The sequence below is a fragment of the Rhinolophus hipposideros genome (genome assembly GCF_964194185.1).
Source record: "Rhinolophus hipposideros genome assembly, chromosome: 4".
Taxonomy (NCBI): domain Eukaryota; kingdom Metazoa; phylum Chordata; class Mammalia; order Chiroptera; family Rhinolophidae; genus Rhinolophus; species Rhinolophus hipposideros.
The window spans coordinates 9,776,633-9,796,799 of NC_138050.1; the positions used below are offsets into that span (position 1 = coordinate 9,776,633).

General features: G+C 41.2%; 1 protein-coding gene across 6 annotated transcripts in view; it reads left to right on the forward strand.

Moving 5' to 3' along the window:
- Positions 1 to 20,167, forward strand: part of SACS (sacsin molecular chaperone) — an 84,485-nt gene that overhangs the window by 29,208 nt on the left and 35,110 nt on the right. For 3 of the 6 annotated variants that reach the window (XM_081047185.1, XM_081047188.1, XM_081047186.1), the window contains exons 3-5: positions 10,557 to 10,707; positions 16,889 to 16,976; positions 17,974 to 18,059. In XM_081047185.1, coding sequence (XP_080903311.1) covers positions 10,557 to 10,707; positions 16,889 to 16,976; positions 17,974 to 18,059 — 325 coding nt within the window. Of the gene's footprint in view, positions 1 to 10,192; positions 10,439 to 10,556; positions 10,708 to 16,888; positions 16,977 to 17,973; positions 18,060 to 20,167 lie in introns of those variants that run through there. The other 3 variants (XM_081047187.1, XM_081047190.1, XM_081047189.1) reach the window with 3 other exon arrangements.

Here is a 20,167-nt window from a genome sequence, read left to right on the forward strand (position 1 = left end):
TAAAGGTGGAGCTGTGTCCAGCCCTCACTCTGAGAGCAGGAGGGAGGAGACAGAGATGGGATAAACACCTAGGAGGTGGACATAGGGCTCCTAGAAGTTGTGGTGTCTTGAGAAGCATCAGGCTTCCTAGATGAAGCTTGAGTGTGAAGGAGGAAGGAAATGGAGGAAGGAAGGAGGATACAGTCTTCCCTTGGTGTGTGAGGAGGATGGGTTCCAGACCCCCCTCAGATGGATACCCAAGTCTGCCTATGCTCAAGATCCTTAGTCAATCAACCTCGGATCCAAATTTAGATGCTGATCTGAGCCTGCGGCTATGGAAGGCCGACTGTACATGCAAAGGCCGTGTGAGAAAGCTTGGAGAGTTGATGTGATGAGGCGAGAGCATAGAATGGAAGGGGGGGCTGGAGGTGGGGAAAGTAAATTGGGGCGGGGGGTCATAACAGCTGAGAGTGAAAAGTAGAACTTCAATATTTTGACAAGAACTTTGTGTTTTATCTTGTTTATGTATATATTTGGGAGCAAAGATGTCAGTTCTCTTGACGGTTTCAGCTGTGAGTTCTCACTCAGATTTTAAGAATCTTCATTATAGTAACAAAATGTGTCCGTGATCTGGGAGTCCAGGAGGTGGGAAGAGCAAGAATTCACCCATTCGAATATCCAACAGTACTTACTGAGTGAGTACCTGTGGTATGCCAGGTGCTATGTCCGGTGCTGGGAAGAAAGTGGAGAATTAAAAAGACAACTGCTTTGTTCTCCCGGAGTGAACAGAATAGTGGGTTGAGAAAGACGTTGTACAAATAAACCACTGAATGTATATCAGATGGTGATAGGTGCTGTGGAGAGGGATCAGGTAATTTAAGGGGAATGAAAAGTGCTGGGGATGGCATTGGGAGTGTTGCTATTTTTTATACGGTGGTCGGGAAGACCTCCTGAAAAAGATTACATTTGTTTGCAGACATAAAGGAGTTGTTTGCAGACATAAAGGAGGGAGTAAGAAATGCCATCTGGATAAAAATCATGTCAAACAAGGGGAAAAGCAAGTGCGAAGACCCTGGGGCAGGGAACATAGTTTGGGTATTCAAGAACTAAAAGTTGCCAAGTGTGGTCAGGTGGAATGTGCCTGAGGAAGATGAGGCAGGGACTGGGGGACATGGGGGGTTTGACCACTAAGGCCTTGTAGGCTAAGCACTCTGACTTTTCCTCTGAGTGACATGGGAAGCCATTAGTACAAGACTCTTCATCTTCAGCTTGCCATTTCCCCTTGATTTTGCCCCTGACTAGCGTAGCCACGTATTCCAAAGACCCTGACTGCTACCTGCAGTCTTCTTTCGTGTTTTTATTCAGACTTTGGGTCACCAATTCATTTCACATGTAGTCATGTGTGAACTCAAAATTGTCCGAACAGTACCGATATTTGAATAGTTGTTTCCAGAAAGGCCTAGGAGAGGAAAGAGAAGACGTGATGGTGGTGCCAGAACAGATGGTAGTAGGAGGGCTGTGAGGAGGTGGACAGGGAAGTGTGGGGATTCCCTAAGAGAACCTAAAGGGAAGGATAGTGAACTGACAGACTTTCCTGACTTAGGAAAAGTATACTTATCATGTTGTTTCAAGGTCGGGGTGAATCTGAGAGAAAGCTGTAACAGAGGGGGTTTATCAAGCATAGCAAGATAAGTAACACGGGGTAAGGACGAGAAGAAGGCCAAAGAGGCTTTACGAGATAAGCACAGAGATGTATGGCTTTCTTCTAGCTGAAGTGAAAGTATTATTAACGGCACCAGCTAACATCCCATTCTGCCCTGCTGTCATGGGTCTGGGGTGCTACCTTCTACCCCTCCCCCCATCGACGTGCCTATCCTGTCATAACTATATGAGGCGTTTTAGGATGTGACGGGACAAACTGGAATAGGGCAGCTTCCTCATTCAGCTTGTGCAGAATGTCGCTAGGCACAGACAGCTGACGGTCCTGCAGCTGGTTTCCATCAGAGGTCACGCTTCATTGCAGTTTGGGTTCATAAAGCCTCATAGGGTGCTAAACGAACAGTAACAGTTGCCTTCTACATGCCCAAGTGTGTACTCAGGATTGTACACACTACTGTCTTGTGGGAAGAGGGACAACAATGAAGTGTGTCCCTTGAAAGCAATAATACTCATCGAAGGAACTGAAAAACAAAACCAATGTTAAATGAAATATTTATCAATTTGAAGAATGCCTCACTTAAATCGGTAGTTTAATTGACTTTAGAAGAGGTATTCCATTTAGAAACCTGTAGTGGGTTAAACATACAGGATTCTGATACAAGTATCATCTTAAATTTGAACACTTTACACAGAGTTAAACAGTAATAACGTGAGGTGAGTTAAGGAGAATAAAGGAGAAATGCTAATTTTCTTTTTTATGGAGAAGAAATAAGATCCTTACAATTTACGTTTGAGTAAGAGTTTTGTTTACGCAATCACCAACATTATCCCAAAGCTTCTTTTCATATGTTTTCTCACTTGTCATCGTCGGTTTTCTTCTCAGATGACCTCCATATAATATAGTACCACAGCCCATGTCATCTTCTAGTCCTTGCCCACTGTTTCATCATACGACTTATTTCTACTTTGCATGTTATATATCTGTGTATTTATGTATTTTCTGCCTCCCATTACAAAAACGTGAACCCCATAGGAGCTGGGTGTTGTTTTGTTTAACTGCTTTAATTCTGACATGCTGTGGTGTCTGAACTTTGAATTAATGAACATATATTTATTTCTATCACATATATTTTTGATGATTTACAGTTATTCATATTCTTTCTTCTCTTGGGCTCTATGAGAACACAATTTGAGTTGTTCTGATGGCTAATGTATATCTGAGGTAAAAAAGAGCTAAAATAAAGTGCTTCCTACCTGAGTTTTGACAGCGATATTATATACGAGAGTGTTTGGAGAACAGACCTAACCTTTTCTACACAAAAGGCCTCTGAGCAAGTTCCCTGATGGAGACCTCCTTAGCCAGAGTAGAGAGGGAAGAGTAGTTTGGGAGAGATTTCTTTGGAGGCAGATGTTGCCAAGTGGACAGACTTGGGGGGTTCGCCTCCTTCACATCAAGCCTGGTGAGCCACACAGAGGCCTTGAGACATATGCTCACAGAATACTGTACACAGCACTCCAAGGCAGCAGGAGGGAGTGGCCTGCATTGCCCAAGCTTGTTTGCTGAGGGATATGAGAGAATTTTCCAGAGACCACAGCTGAACTAAGTGGCAGAGTGTCAGGTTAGGGTTGAACTGGGGCCTCTTCAACAGGGTCTGCTTGAGGGGTCAGAGGCAGAGCCACAAGAAGTGGGAGGTGATGTGGAACTCCTCAAGGGTGTGGAAGTAGACATGAGTGACCACTTAGTTTAGAAATGCATTTAGCCAGGTTATGAGAACCTTAGCAGAGAGGTCCTCTGTGTGGGGACTTTCCAAAGAGCCCCACAAGAGATAGGGTAAGCTTACTCACCTGCCAGACCCATAGGGCTCAAAGCCACTCAGCCCAGTAGGAATAGGCCATCCTCCTGGCTTTCCTGTCTTCACAGCTTTGGCCTGTGTGGGGTCAAATTTCAGCGACTATTTGGGAGAACAGGGAGAGAGCAGAAACTGCCTCCGCCTCCCTCCTGGAAGGCGGGCAGCCTCTGACTACAGACCTTAGTGGTGAGGTGGTGATGGCAATAGCAAGGGAAAGCTGACCTTTGAATGAAGATTGAAGCTTGAAATTTATTTAATGATTCTGGATGGATTTATTCAAATTATAGAATTGAAATTATGTTTTGTAACTCTAAGTGACCTCAGGACTGTCGGAAGAGTGAGCAGAAAAAACCCTGGGATTTACCCAAATTCCTATCCCAAGGCAAAGAAAGATTGCTTGCATAAACTATTTCCCCTGCCATCCTTTTAAAAAATGTCTTGATATGTCACTAATCAGGCTTTAAAAAACTTACCAGTTACACTGTTTTCAAATATTTCTGACGCTTTATAAATAAATTTGCCATGTAGATTAGAGCAAGGCTGTAGATAGTGTTGTAGGCTCATCCAACAGTCACTTACAAACCCCTACTCTCTTGCTGGATCTTTCTATTACAGAAGCTAGAAAGCTAACCATTTTGCCTGCCTTCCTTGTAGCTAGGGGTTGGCACGTGATAAAAGTTCTGAACAATAGGAGAGAAATAGAAGTCTGATGGGAAAATTCTTATTTTCCTGATAAAGCAGATAGAGCTGTTGTCATCCCCTTGCCCCTTCGTCCTGCATTGGATATGGATATATTAGCGTTGTATTAGCCATTTTGTGACAAGGAGAGAACGTCCCCAAACCTCCCTGGGATGCTGGTCCTGACATTGTTTAGGAAGGGTCTTCCTTAAGAGTCCTTGACATGTGAGAAAAACAACCCTTATCAGCTTAGCTGTTGCTAGTTAGGTAATCAGTTACCTGCAGCCAAGAGCACTTTGAACAGAACCAAAAACAAAACAAAACCTTGCTGACGGATGTTAGGAGTGAAGTTGATATTTACCTGAATGCAGTCATTCATTTAACTCTCAAACATCTTAGTAACATTTATTGACTATTACTCTGGGCTAGGCCCTTAGGATACAAAGAGGAATGGGAAGATACTCCCATTGCAATGAATAAAAATTAATTATAATAAAAATGTAATACTTGGTATAATACCAATGTGAATATACAATGTACAATTTATATAGAAAGAAGCCCATGGAAGAGATGAGGGAAAGCGGTGATTCTGAGATTAGGACTTAGGGATTTATTGGATAGAGGGTGATGAGGACCCCAGGTAGGTATGGACAGGGCAGGTAGAGTACCTGAGGATCTCTAGGCAATATGAAGAGGTTGTATTTTGTAAATATTGTAGTTTAATATTTAATAGTGCCTGGGCTCTGGGGTTGGACTACGTGGGGTTTGAATGCTGGCTCTTCCTGTTATAAATGTAGAACTACAAGTAAGATGTTTAGTTTCAGTTTCTTTATCTGAAAATTGATGTTTCATGTACTTTAAGGGGTTGTTGGAAAGATCAAATGAGCTAAATCACATACGGCTTTTAGTAGGTGCCTGGTACATAGTAAGTATTCCGTAAATGTTACATATTATTCTCAGCTGGTCACTGAGACAGACTATATTATGGATGGTGGGGTGACCTCAGGAGAATCTGACAAGGTTGACGGGGGCTAAATTGTGATGGGCCTTGTATGCCATGCAGAATAACTTGAACTTGATCCTACAGTCATTGGGAAATTCTTATAGGTTCTGGAACTCAAAAATAAGTCAACACTGGCCTCCTAGTTGTCAAATCCTACGGGCACATTACCTATGTGATACTTGGCACTGCTGATTTCCTTCTGGAAGCTTTTTACTTATTCTCACAGACACCATTTTTTTCTTGGTTTTGTTCCTATTTTAAGTCTTGTCTCCTTCCAAGTCACCCTCAGTCCTTTTGCCTGAAGAATCTTTGTAGCATGTAATTGTGATCACCTGACCCGATTAAAATCTGAAAGTGGCTCCCTATCCCCTTCAGGTAACTCTGTGGTATAACGTATGTGGTATAAAAGAGACTTCAGGACCATATTCCTGCAGACTCCTGTAGGATCGTGTTTTTGATGCCATCACAGGAATCCTATCCTCTGACGCCATCACACAGAACTACTGGGAGTTCCTCAGCTTTATTGCAATGTTTTGACGCCATAATTTTGCAGGTGCTCTTTCCTCTCCTTTGGAGATCTTTTTCCTGTTTTTACTTGGCTTATTATGGCTTTAATTCATTATTTAGGACTTCACTGAATGGCATGTCCACAATTTTCTCATCTTTTTATTTTTCAAGATCAACAGCCTTGTGCTGACCCATTAAACAAAGGAATAATGATGTGTTAGACTTTTGTCTTTACATCACTGGTGAATGTTCTCCAGAAGGGACTGATTTATTGTTTCCCTATGACCAAAGACATGCTATTAGGCACATTCCTTTTCATAAAATCATAAGCATTGTCTCAGGGGAAGTTAAGTCTCAGCTTTGAGCTATGCTTCCACATTGCAGTTAACATGTTGTGTGAGGCTGAGAATGGACCGGGATAAAGGGAGCCTGGTTACGACTTAAAAATTTTTTACATCGAGTTGGACTGGTGTTTGATTATCACCTTGGATAGGATTTTCAAGTACTAAAATGGGTCCATTTTGGGGACTGGAAGGGACTGGAAGATTTTTTTCTCCTAAGAGTGATGGGGAAGTGAGGGCCCATGCTATGCTGGGTACGTCATCCACTGAAAAGGAAAGAAAGAAGCCCCAGGGCAAGTTAAAGCAGGGCTCGTGGGAAGGAATAACATTGTTTTCTGCTTCTGTCCTGCTGAGTCCAGCTTGTGCAATAAAATAATTTTATTTGCCCATCTGTACAACTGAAGTAGGCTCAAAGGGTGAACGGATGACTCCCTATTTCTTACTTTTTGGACTCTCTCTAAAAGAAGGGACTGAAGTTTTGTCTTCTTGCTTTGCTGCATTTGATAATATGTTCCTACAGAATGAATTAAGCCTCAGCTAAACATTTCATAGAATTTTTGTAAATTTCCTCCTCATCCTAAATAGTGGAGAAAGTTCATTAACAAAGATATTTAATGAAGTTTGTGCACTTTTGAAAAATTAAAATGCCCATGTAAGTATCAGTAGGGTTAAAAAGCCTAACATATTTCTTCTCAATGGAAAATTAGAATTATTAGAAATTAGTTATTAGAAATGAGATTTATACAGTGATAAAAATATTGAAAAATACTATGTACCCACAATATACTTGCAATCATGTTAGAAACCTTTAAAATAATGACAATGTATAAAAGTGTTGTTTGTATTAGGATACTAGGATTGTGAATAATGTTTGAGATTCTTTCTACTTTTCTGTATTTTCCAGGTGTTTATTTATTTGTTCTTTCTTCCCTTTTCCCTTCCTGTCTCCCTCCCTTCATTCACTTCTTTCTTTCTTCACATTTAATGCACTTTTATTCTGTGTTAGGGCCTCTTCCCAGCACTGGGAAGATATAGTAAACAAAAGAGACACCAATTCCAAATCTGATTTTGTGGTAAGTTGGAGAGTGGATTAGAAAGTAGAGAAGTAGAGGAAGGAGAACAAGTAGGAGGTGATAATACCAAATCCAGGTCAAAGATGATGGAAGCATGAACTACATCAGTTGCTCTGCTCCCTTTTCTTCTCACATAAGTTGTTTTTGGATGATTTCATCTTCTTGTGTTTCATTCAAGCCTCTGCTCAAATGTCACTTCTTAGAAAGAAGTTCTACAACCATCCTAGCTCCTTTACTCTCTTAACCTGCCCTGCCCCATTTCCTTCCCCCAACTTTTAAATCGTACTTATCTGCATAGCCAATTAGCTCAGTTGGTTAGAGCGTGGTGCTAATAACACCAAGGTTGCTGGTTCGATCCCTACATGGGCCACTGTGAGCTGCGCCCTCCTTAAAAAAGAAAAAAAATAGTACTTATCCCTACCTGGCTGACACCATAGGATGAATTGATATATTATTTGTCTATTTGTTTATTGTTGTCTTTCTTCCAGAGAATAAAAGCATGAGATAGGGACTCTGTGTTGTTCATTGTTGTGTTTCTGTCTTTTAGAAATATGTCCATCTGGGACATAGGAGAGTTTTAATAAACATTGTCTGAATGATTAGACAAATGATTGCTAAATCTACATCTTTAGCTTTGAGATCTCTCCTGAGTTCCAGATTTGTAGTTCTCATTCCGACTAACCCTTTAAGTGTATTCTGAGTATACGAGGTGTGATCAAACAATACAGTGAATGTTTAAATAAAACAATTTATTAAAGTAAAAGACACATTGCCATTAATCCCTCTCAAAATACCCCCCCCCACACACACACACACACTTCAAACACACTTGTTCCATCATTGTTGCCACTTTCTGAAGCAATTCTGGAAGTCTTCTATTCTGAGTGTCTTTAGTTGCTCTGTTGTGGCTGCCTTGATATACCGAATCATTTTGACTTTGGGGAAGAGCCAGAAGTCCCACGGGCCCAGATCCGGTGAATAAGGTGGATGGGGACACATCCTAATGTTTTTATTTGGCAGAAATTGTTGTACCAGAAGAGATATGTGACATGGAGCATAGTCATGGTGGAGGATGATTTATTGCACACTTTAAAACACACCTTCTCTCAACCATAGCTCACACCTGATTGATTACGTTGAACAAGTTGAAACTTGTCACACACTGTTACTAAGGTTCAATGCCTCACTTCCCGTATTGAAGATCCCTGCCTTTCCGTTGGATGGTATTTGGCAGCAGCATTCACGATATTTTGTGATCACAATGGAAAGTTTCCATGTCACACATCACTTCTGCTACAGCAATTTCTGTCAAATAAACACATTACAGTGTGTCCTCATCCACCTTATTCACTGGATCTGGCACTGTGCATCTTTTGGCTCTTCCCCAAAATCAAAATGATCATTAAAGGTAAATGTTTTGAATTGATTCAGGATACCAAGGCAGCCACAACCTTGCAACTGAAGACACTCACGAAAGAGGACTTCCAGAACCACTTCAGAAAGTGGCAAGAACGATGGGATGAGTGTGTTTGAAGTGAGGGGGTGTATTTTGAAGGAGATTAATGGCAATGTGTCTTTTGCTATAATAATTTTTTTTAATTTAAACATTCACCATATGTTTTGATTACTTCTCATAATTTGAATTCCAGATGTTCAAAGTTTGTGATCAGCCTCCTTCCCCAGCCAAATCGGCTTCTTGTGAAATCCTCTCCATTACGATTATTCTTTGTTTCTTAAGTTTTCAACTCACCACTTACATTCCTTTGTCACCTCGTGCTAGGATAGAGAATGGGAAGCAGGTAGATCTGGGGAAGGGGGTTATTAAAGGATTTAGGTGTGAAGGATTTGATCTGGGCTAGGTGTGCTGGGTCACCATAGCTGAGGGGTGACAGCTCACATCCTTCCCACTTGTTGATATTCTAATGCATTTGCTTGTGTAGTCTTGTCTGATTGAAAAAGTAATATGCATCCATTAGGGTTTTCTGGACCGATCTTTATATTGAAATAGCATATTCTCCTCTCACTGATTAAGCGTGCTTACTTGTCTCAACCAGGGAAAGACCTGCACAACTTACTGCATTTTCCCTTTTAAATATGGTTAGAAGAAAGGGATGGAGCAGCTGTAAGGCGTTCTATGTATTTATTACTGATCATGAGTTCTGAGTAAATTTTTTGTGGAGGAGGGGGAAAAGAGGTAATTGGAAGCTAGTATTTAATACCATTTCTTTTTTTGGGGGGGTCAACACTAAAATTCAATTCTCTTCAGGGTATTTAAACAAGAAACAGACAAATTTACTTGTTCACAGCTTAACCTTTGAGTTGCCTTATTAGATGGTTGTTGTTTTTTCAATGTGTCTCATCCATGCCTATGAGAAATAAGCCAGAGAAAGAACTGACATCGTTTTCTGAGGCTTCATCAAACCACATACACTTTCAAATGACAAGGCAACATTAATTACTTTGGGGCAATCCCATCAAAGACTCAAGTTTCTGATTTCAAGGAGCTTGCAGGTGTGATGGGAAAAAATTAGGGTACCAACAATATAATATTGCCAAATTAATGACATGGATCATTTAACATGTCATAGGATATGTTTGTGTGTGTTCTCATCTGTTACTTTCCTACTTGACTCCTTTCTCCAGCAAACTGAATCATTGATCCTACTTTTGTGCCTTATAAGTAAACAGGAAACGAAACTGTGGAAGACACTTGTGTTCCGCAATCACCACGTTCCCCTCTAGTGTCTAAGAGGCCACCATAAATCTTATCCAAATAAGATGCTTCCAGAGATTAAAAGTCATCAGAGATGAAGGAGATGTAGGCCCTAGAAATGTCTAGTTCTGCGTTTCATAGCACTATTTAACTCCATTAGGGAAAATACGTCTTTTCTAAATGTGCGTTCCACATATACGGTTAGGTGTTTGAGGGTATTTGGGCCCTGGGGCTGCAGCAGAAGCAGGAAGGGTGGGCAAGGCCAAGGGGACCCAGCGGCTTCCCAACTAACGGTCCGGACGGGGCGGGGCCGGGCGGGCGGGGCGGGGCCGGGCGGGCGGGGCGGGGCGTCTCCTCCGCTAAAGGTCCTTGCAGGCGGGCGCGTGCCCGCAGGCGGCGCCTCCAGGGCCCTTGCCGGCCGGGAGCGCGCCCCCGCCGCCTCTGTCGGCTGCTCCCGCGCGGCCGCGGCTTCCTCTCGCGTTTCCACCTCGGCTCGGGCGGCTGCGACCGAGCCCGGTTGGGGCGGCGCCGGCCTGCGCCATGAGGATCCCGGTGCCGGGCCTCTCGGGGCGGCAGGGCGGGCCGTGACCCGGCGCCCGCACAACCGCGCGGAGGACGCCGGCGATGGGGGACAGGTGATGCCGCCCGGCCGGGCCCAGGGCCTCGAGGGTCCCCGCAACCCAGATGTCGGGCAGTAGGGCGCGCGCTGGGCGGGCGCGGGCCCCACTGACGGTCCCTTTGCCTTTCGCACAGGTGGCTCCGGGTGACCGTCCTCCCCGGCTGCGTGGGGTGCAGGACCGTGGACGTCCTGGAGTCCTGGACCGCGCGCGACGTCAAGGAGCGCATCTTGGCTGAGACCGGCTTCCCGGTGTCGGAGCAGCGACTGTGGCTCGGCGACAGGGAGGTACGGTCCCCCTCTGCTCAGTAGGACGATGGGCCTGCCGTCTGTGCTCAGGGTTTCAGCACATCAGGGTGGGATCGCTGGTAGTGAAACGGGACGCGTTTTATTCTCGTGTCTTGGAAAACAGATAGCTGCTCATTTAATGGTCACCCGGAAATAACGCTTTGTAAATATGTTTGTCATTAGTTGTGATTTTTATTGATTTACTATTTCAACTTTGTGTTACCCCCTCTCGCGTTTTGTCTGAATCTTCACTTCCTGAAATTAAGACACTTTTTTGATGATGGGCTTTCTAACTATAGGGGGTTTTGTTTCCTTGCTTATTTAGAGACTTCATCATTGAAGTGACTTAATCATTACTCATATTTTTTAAATAATTGTGTTATACATTTAACTGGAATGCTGGTAAATGTCTTCACCTTTTATGTCTTAGAAGTTTTCCTCCGGTTCTGAATCACAGACATTGAAAGGATCTTCAGACATACTTTAATATAGAAGCTATTATTTTGAGGAGTAAACTTGTGTTAAAACTTATAAGGTGCAAATGAATGGCTTAGCGGATCAAAATGTTAGCGGACCAAAACTTTGGAAAATAAGAGTATTTCATATTATTATATACTATAAAATGGGTAAAAATTAGGTTTGAGCAAAAGTAATTGCGGTTTTTGCAATTGTTTTTAACCTTTTAAACCACAGTTACTTTTGTACCAACCTAAAACTACAGTTCTATTAACAGGAGTTACGGAGACGTGTTACTGAAAATTACTCTCTTATTCTATCACTTTTTATATGATAAAGGAACATCATTTCCAAGATTTAAAAGAGGCAAAAAAAGAGTTGAAGAGATACACAAGGAATACTTGAGCCATACAGAATGACATCTTACGTATTAGATTTCCTTACTATCCAGTTCAAATACTGGTGAAGTACTTGGTACCTGTGATTTTTGACCCCTCAGTGTAATCTGGACATTCTGTGTACCTGGGTCTACTCTCTGGTGTCTTGCCCACTTAGACCGAGGTTTCCTGTTACTCTCTTATGCTTCTCCACAGATCCATCTTCCCTACCAATTCCCCAAGGGGTTCGGTGGCATGTAGACAGTGACTTGATTGAGGACTTTGAACAGAACTGAGGAGCAAAGCTCGTCATCCTTACCTCTTTTTCTGTGCCTACCACTATCTTCTAACCTTCCCTTGTATACTCTCCTGGTCCTCTACCCACGTCTTTGGTTATTCCTCTGGTTCTGCTTTGTCAGCTTGTCCTCTGTATGTGCTTATACCCAAAGGCTCAGTTGTGACGGGGTCTTGCCATTATAATGTATTTGGAGGTGTCTATGCAACACATCGGCATGGGATGGTGAACGTGGCAGTGGAGTGGAGAGTGTTTCAGATTGAATGGGTGGTTGGTGGGGGTCTAGTTAGGAAACTTATGCTAGTATAACGTAATGAGGTTCTAGACTACCATTACGGAGGTGACTCTGAAAGGAAAGGATGTACAGGAGACTTTGAAAAAGACAAAATTATGGCAGTTTGGTACCAGATGGATATGGGGCGGGTGGGGGGGAACAACAGGTGGGGAGGAGGGGGTTGGACATACAATGAGGCAGAAGGACTTGCCCAGGATGTTCGCAAGTCTTGGATCAGATCAGGAAAATAATGGTTCAATTAGCAGAGATAATTATACAATTGCAGAGGGGGATCAAATTTTGGAGAAAAGGTGGTGTGACCAGTTTGCTTTTACATACGGTTCAACTGATGGCCGGACATAAAAAAAAGCATCTAGAAAAATGCATGAAGAGATAGATGACCCAGATCCTACTTCCAGTACTGCCAGTGGATAACAGGCCAAATTAATTAACATGTTAGAATCTGCTTTCCTGTTTCTAATAGGAATGGGATAAAAGAATCCTAAGCAATTCTAAGGTCTCTGCTACGTATGAGTCTAGACTAGAGAGTGATAGTCAACAGGCAGCAGATCTGGAACTGAAGCTCAGGGGAGAGAGGTCAGGGCTGGAAATATAATTTTGGGAAGTAACTTGCTCAGCACATTTCTCCTGTACTTTGTAAATACACTGGGCATATGATTAACATTTATTGAGTAGCTGTGTTCCGTACACTGTTCTAGGTATTTTGCATATATCATCTCATTTACTACTCAAAACAACCTCAGGAGTTACTTATTACTACTCCATTTTGCAGATTAGTAAAGCCAAAATTCAGAGAGAGGAAGTATTAAATCAGGATTTAAACCCAGGTCTGTCTGATTCCAAAGTCTGTGGACTTTTTACTATTCCTCACCAAAGAGAACATGTCAGGGTGTCAGTCAATAAAAAAGTTAAATGTAAAGTTCTTTTAAACGGAGAAGAAGAGCTTAAACCATTAAAAAGGAACGTCAAAGTCAAGGCTGTAGCTCACCCAGAAAACAAGGGTGAGCACATTCTGAGGGCACAATTCTGAGGGCACATTCTCTCCGCATTCAGAGAGGACAAGCTTATGATTTCTGACCTGGTAAATTTAGTAATGCTAATGCGTGCCATTAAGAGGGGTCACCTTTATATAAGTACATCTTTCACAGAGGTGGCTTTCTTTTCTTTTTAAATTTAATGCTACTCAGAACCTTTGAGATTTGAATTATTGGCAAGAATTCTAAATAGGGTAGGGTAGGCAGGAAACAAAAGCTGTTGACAGCTCCTTGTCACTCACTGCTTTTGGCCGCAGGGCAGTAGGCACTTGGTCCTCAGTCTTTCTGGGTCACCTGCCATCTTCTTTCTACTTGTCTCTTTTGCTTTTCTTGGCCTGGAAGTGGAATTTGCAAGTTCTTCACGTGACCTCCGGCCCAGAGACTGAAGCTATTCGTTACAGCTGTACATCTTTCTGATCCTTTTTCCTGATCTGTCCCAAACATATTTGAGCCTCAAACTGGGTTTCAAGTATCATTTCACTTTCCTGTGTTTTAATTGATCAAAAACGTCCTCCCTGTTAGCTCTTGAATCTTGAGAACCTGTTTGTGTCCTTGACAACTGAACAAAGGAAGGAGTGTTGGCAGACCCAGATTGCAGTTGATATTGTGTTGTTTGCTTGCTAATTTGGAGAGAGTTATTGTTTCATAGGAGATGAAAATGAGCATAGGTGAGGTTTTTAAGGGAGGTTGAGACTGGCATGGACAGAGACCCAGATGTTCAAATTAGTTTATAATCACTGTGTTAAAACAAAATACAAAGACTGACATGGGCAACTTGGAAGATTTTATTACCTTTGGACATGAATAGGGCCAGTGTTTCTTGGCTTGACTGGAGTGATTTCGGGTCCAGGAAAGAGGGAGGCGCAAGCAAAACCCCCAAATCTTGGCAAGCTCAGGAGGAGGAAGCAGACGGCTCTGCTGAGGTTATCTGTGCTGCGTGATTTCTCTTCGGGAGAATCACTTCCCTGTACATGGACCACTGATAACAATCTACCAAAACATTCATTGTCAGAATCACATAGCAAGTTGTGTCTATTTTAACTAACAGGGTTGCACTCTGGGTCTTCTTCCTTTTCATGTTCTCTGTAAGACCTGGAAACTTCTTCCTGCAGTATGGTTTTTCTTCCTTCCTCTCTTCCTGCCTTTCTTCCTTTAAATGTACCTTAGCTATACTGAATTGGACTAATAATCCTTGGCTCATACGTGGCTCTCTTTTAGTAATTGGTTAATTAGTTAGTTAATCAGTTAACAATACAATGAACAACCATGATGACATCATCCAACAGAACTAGAACACTGTTGATAGTTTATGTTTAGCTCTGTGCTTCTCCCCAGCCTATATGCCTGTGTCTCTTACCCCTTTGTGTTTTAGTTTTTGCCTTTTTTGTAGTTGTTTTAATAGTTTTATAAGTGTGTGTATGTGTGTATATATATATATATATATATATATATATATATATGCAGACCTATGTGTATGTGGTATTGTATAACCTAAGTATGTAACCTAAACAATATAGTATTACTTTTAGTTGCTTATGAGCTTTATAAGAAGCTTATTATTCTGTATGTAGTAACCTGGAATTAGCTTTTTCACTCAGTATTATGTTACAAATATTCACCCAAATTTATGTGCAGTTTAGTTAATTCATTTCTTATTGCTGTATAATATTCCACTGTATCAATATGTCATACAATTTGGGTTTTTAAATTTTTGTTGTAAACAACAGCGCTGCTATGATTATACTTGATTCCTATTTCCTGTGCAAGGAGTTTTTACAGACTTGCTCTAAGATTCAGTGGGAATATATATGGAAAGTGCTTTATAAACTGGGAAATGTAACAACATGTTCAGGTTTGTATTTTGGAAATGGGCCCTAGACTGAAGATGATGTATAGAAAGTGAGGAAACCAGATGGAGATTGTTATAAAATCCCAGAGATGTGGAGAGTATGAATACTTGGAAATGGAGAACGAGTTAACTAGGAGAGAAATTGGGGATGGACCCAGAGATTAATTGGACATGTGGTTTGAGAGAGAGAAAACTTTTCCCCCCGCCTTCCTGTTACAGTGACAAGGTAAAAGATACCACTAGTAATTGAGATAAAGAGTGAAAGATGAGAGGTATTAGGAGGAAAGTTAGTGAGGTCACCTTTTGACAGGTTGATTGAGCTGTAGGGACTTTGGAGGATACCAGTGTGAGATGGGTAGTAGATGGTTGGAAATGCTGAATTTTTCACATGGGAAACGATGTCCTTCACACCTGACAAGGAAGATAAGGTAGAAACAAAGGTGGCGCTTCAGGTGAGCTTTTGAGTAATGTTTTGCAGACTGTTGACCTGTAAGGGGTCACGCTGTAGCAGCAATTAAAAGTGGACCGCTGGGGAGGAAGTTGATCTTGGGTTATAGACCTTATTTTCCAAAAAAGGCACTCTTATTAAACCGCTCCTGTGGGTCACGATCACACACATGTACCCTGCCTTTAAAAGAAACAGAACAGGGCCCGGCCTGGTGGCTCAGGTGGTTAGAGCTCCATGCTCCTAACTCCGAAGGCTGCCGGTTCGATTCCCACACAGGCCAGTGGGCTCTCAACCACAAGGTTGCCAGTTTAATTCCTTGAGTCCTGCAAGGGATGGTGGGCTCTGCCCCCTGCAACTAAGATTGAACACGGCACCTTGAGCTGAGCTGCCTCCTTGATGGCTCAATTTGTTGGAGCGCATCCTCTCAACCAGAAGGTTGCCTCAAAGGATGGTGGGCAAAGGATGGTGGGCTGTGCCCCCTGCAACTGGAAAATGGCAACTGGACCTGGAACTGAGCTGCGCCCTCCACAACTAAGACTGTAAGGACAACAACTTGAAGCTGAACGGCACCCTCCACAACTAAGATTGAAAGGACAACAACTTGACTTGGGAAAAAAAAAAAAAAGGCCTGGAAGTACACACTGTTCCCCAATAAAGTCCTGTTCCCCTTCCCCAATAAAATCTTTAAAAGAAAAGAAAAGAAACAGGACGATCACCAAAAGGAAAATGAATATCAAGGCGTTTTTCAGGAAGCCAATTTCAGGGAAGCTGTAGACCAAAGCAGTGCCACAGGCTGGAGTCCTTATTTGTCCCTTCCTTCTACATCACACCTTTTTGGTAGCAGCGTCTATGGTAGTGTTTCCTCAAGTGTGTTTCTAGGAACAAAAGCCTGTAAGATGCTCTTTGGAAAAAAAAAAAAGTGCTGCTAAAATTTGTGAAATGTTGTTCAGTATAATTTTTCGTAAGAAAGTTACAGTACATATTAATATATTAAGTACCCTAAAACCCAGATTATTCCAAGTAATTTAAAACATATTTCCCCCCCACTATCTGTTGACCTCTCATAGAGCTTTGTTCTGAGCAATACACTTTGGAAATGTTGATCAAAAGAATGATTTTGTTTCTGTTGATGATCCTGGTTCATCATAAAAATTTTAAATAATTTTAAAGCAGAAACATATTTGTCTTTATTTATAATTATTTAAGGAAAAAAGCCCTTTAAATTTTTAAATAAAATTTTTGACTAAATTTCTCTTTAAAATACACACTTCTCCAGAGCAATGTATTTTCTGATAAAAACAGTTAATGAGCGTTACTTCTTAAGTGGGCAAAAAAAAAATAAAATAAAAAATTAAGGTAAAGTTTTGAATTTGCAATATTAGGAACTATATTGTTTCTCATCCATTTTCTTTTCTTTTTTTTTTCAGTTATCTGACTGGATCAAGATTGGAGAACTGACTTCCAAAAATTGTCATCTTTTTGTAAACCTTCAATCAAAAGGCTTAAAAGGGGGAGGTATAACACTGACTTTACCAGGAGTGGTTGCCATTTTTAGTTGAATTAAGATTATGTTTTAAAAGTGAAAGCAAGTATATACAATTGGGGTGCGATGAGGGGTATGAGGAAAACAAGGGCCGATGCAGCCAGTGAGTTGTAAGCTTGTATGGGATGTGAGCGTCTGTAGAACAGCTAGGATTTGGCCTTGGTGGATAGTTGTACCAAAATGATGCAAATACATTTATAGTGATGATTTTGTTTTTTAAGCACAGATTTCTTTTTTCCTTATATACAGATTTTATATGTGTGTGTGTGTGTGTGTGTGTATGTATATATATATATATATTCTCTGCATCTAAGAAATTACTTCTCCCTATTCTCCCTGTACTTTCCTGTCACCTATCTGAAGGTAACCTGGTCAGTCAGTTCTAAGAATCGCTAGTTTAGGAAGGACTTCAGGGTATTTGAACTGGACAGCCATTCAGACAGTGGCTGTGCTGAGTTTCAGAACAAGCAGAACATCAGTTGAGTTTGAGAATATTAAAAATGTCACGATCAGCACCCCTATCTCTGACTTATAATTTAGCAGCAAAGCACCCTTTATTTATTTCAGTTCTGTTAGAAAATAGCACCCCCCCATGCTCTTTATTTTTGAATCCATAATTTTCTGTGACAGTATATTTTTGAATATTTTTTAAAAACTGAATTTGTAGTTTAATGAAAAATCTTGAGATTTGATAAAATTGAATCTGCGCTACTTTCTACTGAATCTGTTTAGTCAGGTAACTTTTCATGCCAGAGAGCTGCAGTAAACCATGAAGTTGTAACTTACCCTGTTTCCCTGAAAATAAACCTAGCCTTATAAGACAGGGTCTTATATTAATTTTTGCTCCAAAAGACGCATTAGAGCTAATAGTCTGGCTAGGTCTTATTTTCAGAGAAACACGGTATGTAATTTTATGATGTCTTGGAACCAAGTAACACATTAGTGACACGCCATGGGGTTTTATTTTAGGTCGATTTGGTCAAACAACTCCACCACTTGTTGATTTTCTCAAGGACATTTTAAGAAGATACCCAGAAGGAGGGCAGATTCTCAAGGTAGGGAATGTCTGTGTACGTGTGTGAATTTACTTTGATAAAAATGAGATGGTGTAAAATTACTTAGAAGTCTTGTTAGTGTTTACATTGTTTAAAATTTCATCTTGATTTGCATGACTGTATTTGTTGCCCTCTAAATAGCTGGCTGGGATGGGCTGACTATTCAGTCAGTGTAAGTGTGTGAGGTTTCAGAGGCAGAGGAGCCCGCTAGGCTGCTGTGTGCTGTAATCAAGCACAGGTTTTGTAATTTTATGTAATTACATCATGTAATTAATTTTATGAATTGATGTTTAACATTGTGCAGTGGTGTTACAAACCCACCAGCCAGCCACACAAACAAAATAACACACAAAACCCACATTCAGGGGCCATGAACACCTGTTTGACCCTTGGATTTAGAGGTTTGCTTTTTGGGAGAGTTTAATAGGATAATTATTTCAGTTATTTATATCTATTTATGATACATTCTTTTAGTTTGAATACACTCATTAAAAAACAAAACTAAACGTGAACAACCATAAAAGAAAGCAATTATGGAAGATATTGCAAAAATTAAATTTTGTGTTTCAGCTTAATAAGAAACCTCCTTAATTAGTTGTAAAAGCAGATCAGTTATACATTTTCCTTCTCATTAACTTATTTGGTATTTATTGCCCTCATTCTATTTGGTGGTTTAGATGGTAAATTTTTAGAGAACAAGGCCTAAGTCTGGTCACACTCGGCTAGGCACTCATTGAGGATTACCACATCTTCAGCGATTTTAATAATGACGATGTATTCTTTCAGAATAGGCATCAGTGGTTCACAGAAAGTTAATTTGAAAACCATTGTTATATTGCGATATTAGGAAAGGTGAAGATGGGAAGAGTGTGGCTGTGGGGGTAGAGGAGTGAATAGAATAAATTTAAAATGAAGATTTAGTTGCTGGTAGCAGGAATAGGGTCTCATGAATTCATACCATGTTTCCCCGAAAATAAGACCTAGCCAGACCATCAGCTCTAATGCGTCTTTTGGAGCAAAAATTAATATAAGACCCGGTATCGTATCATATCGTATCGTATTATACCCAGTCTTATATAAGATACGGGCTTTTAGTAAAATAAGACCGTTGTCTTTATTAATTTTTGCTCCAAAAGACGCATTAGAGCTGATGGTCCAGCTAGGTCTTATTTTTGGGGAAACATGGTACGTGAGTGTTGGGGATCCTGTTGGGGAACGAGGCAGCAGTTATGAGTGACGTCTGTGCTTTCTGACAGTTAGCAAGCAGCCGATGCTCTGTCCTTCTCCTTGGCTTCCTATATACATATATGTGTGGGAGCCAGCTCATTATCATCTCTGTTTCTTGGATGTTTTAGTAGAATCTGGTCATTTTAGATTAAATAGGAATTTTAGAAATCACAGAAAACACCTGTGAGGTTTGCTGAAGGGTCCAGAGATATTTTAATGACTTCCCCAAGATCATGTCCAAATTGACACATTTATTTCCCCTTCTCAGAATCCCCTGAGAAAAAGCGTCCCATCCTGTTTTTTGTTCAACTTGAGAATGATAGTTGGAACCTGGGACTTGGGATTTTATCCCCAGTGTCTTCATCTCTGCTCCCTAAAATACACATAAATGACAAATAGGGATCAAAATGAAAAAAAGATCGAACCTCTATAAAGTGCTGTCATCTTGTAAGTTAACCTTGTATTTTGCTACCTATTAATTCTTGTTTCTATCTTTTATATTGTAATGTCCTAATGTAAATAAGATTGCTAATTTTTAGGGATTCTGTTAGACTAAATAAGGTCTTAAAAATCCTATGAGAAATAGGTAGTTATATTAGTAGGAGGACTTTGTAGCCGTTAACAGGTAGATAAGGGCGTGCATGTTCAGGGTTGCAGCAGGTGGGGTAGGACACCCAGCCTTTTGCTGTGCACCTGGTGAGTGGAGCGCCTCACCTGACCTCAGGCCTGTGCTCTTCCCTCACTCCGTCTTAGAGGCTTCTCACTTCATGTGGGCACTGTCACCTTTCTGCTCTGATAAAGCTTTGCTCTTGGCATTGCTGTTGTATCAGTATTAGCCCCGTTCTGTTCTTGTCCATTCTTACCATCTTCCACCCTGGTTT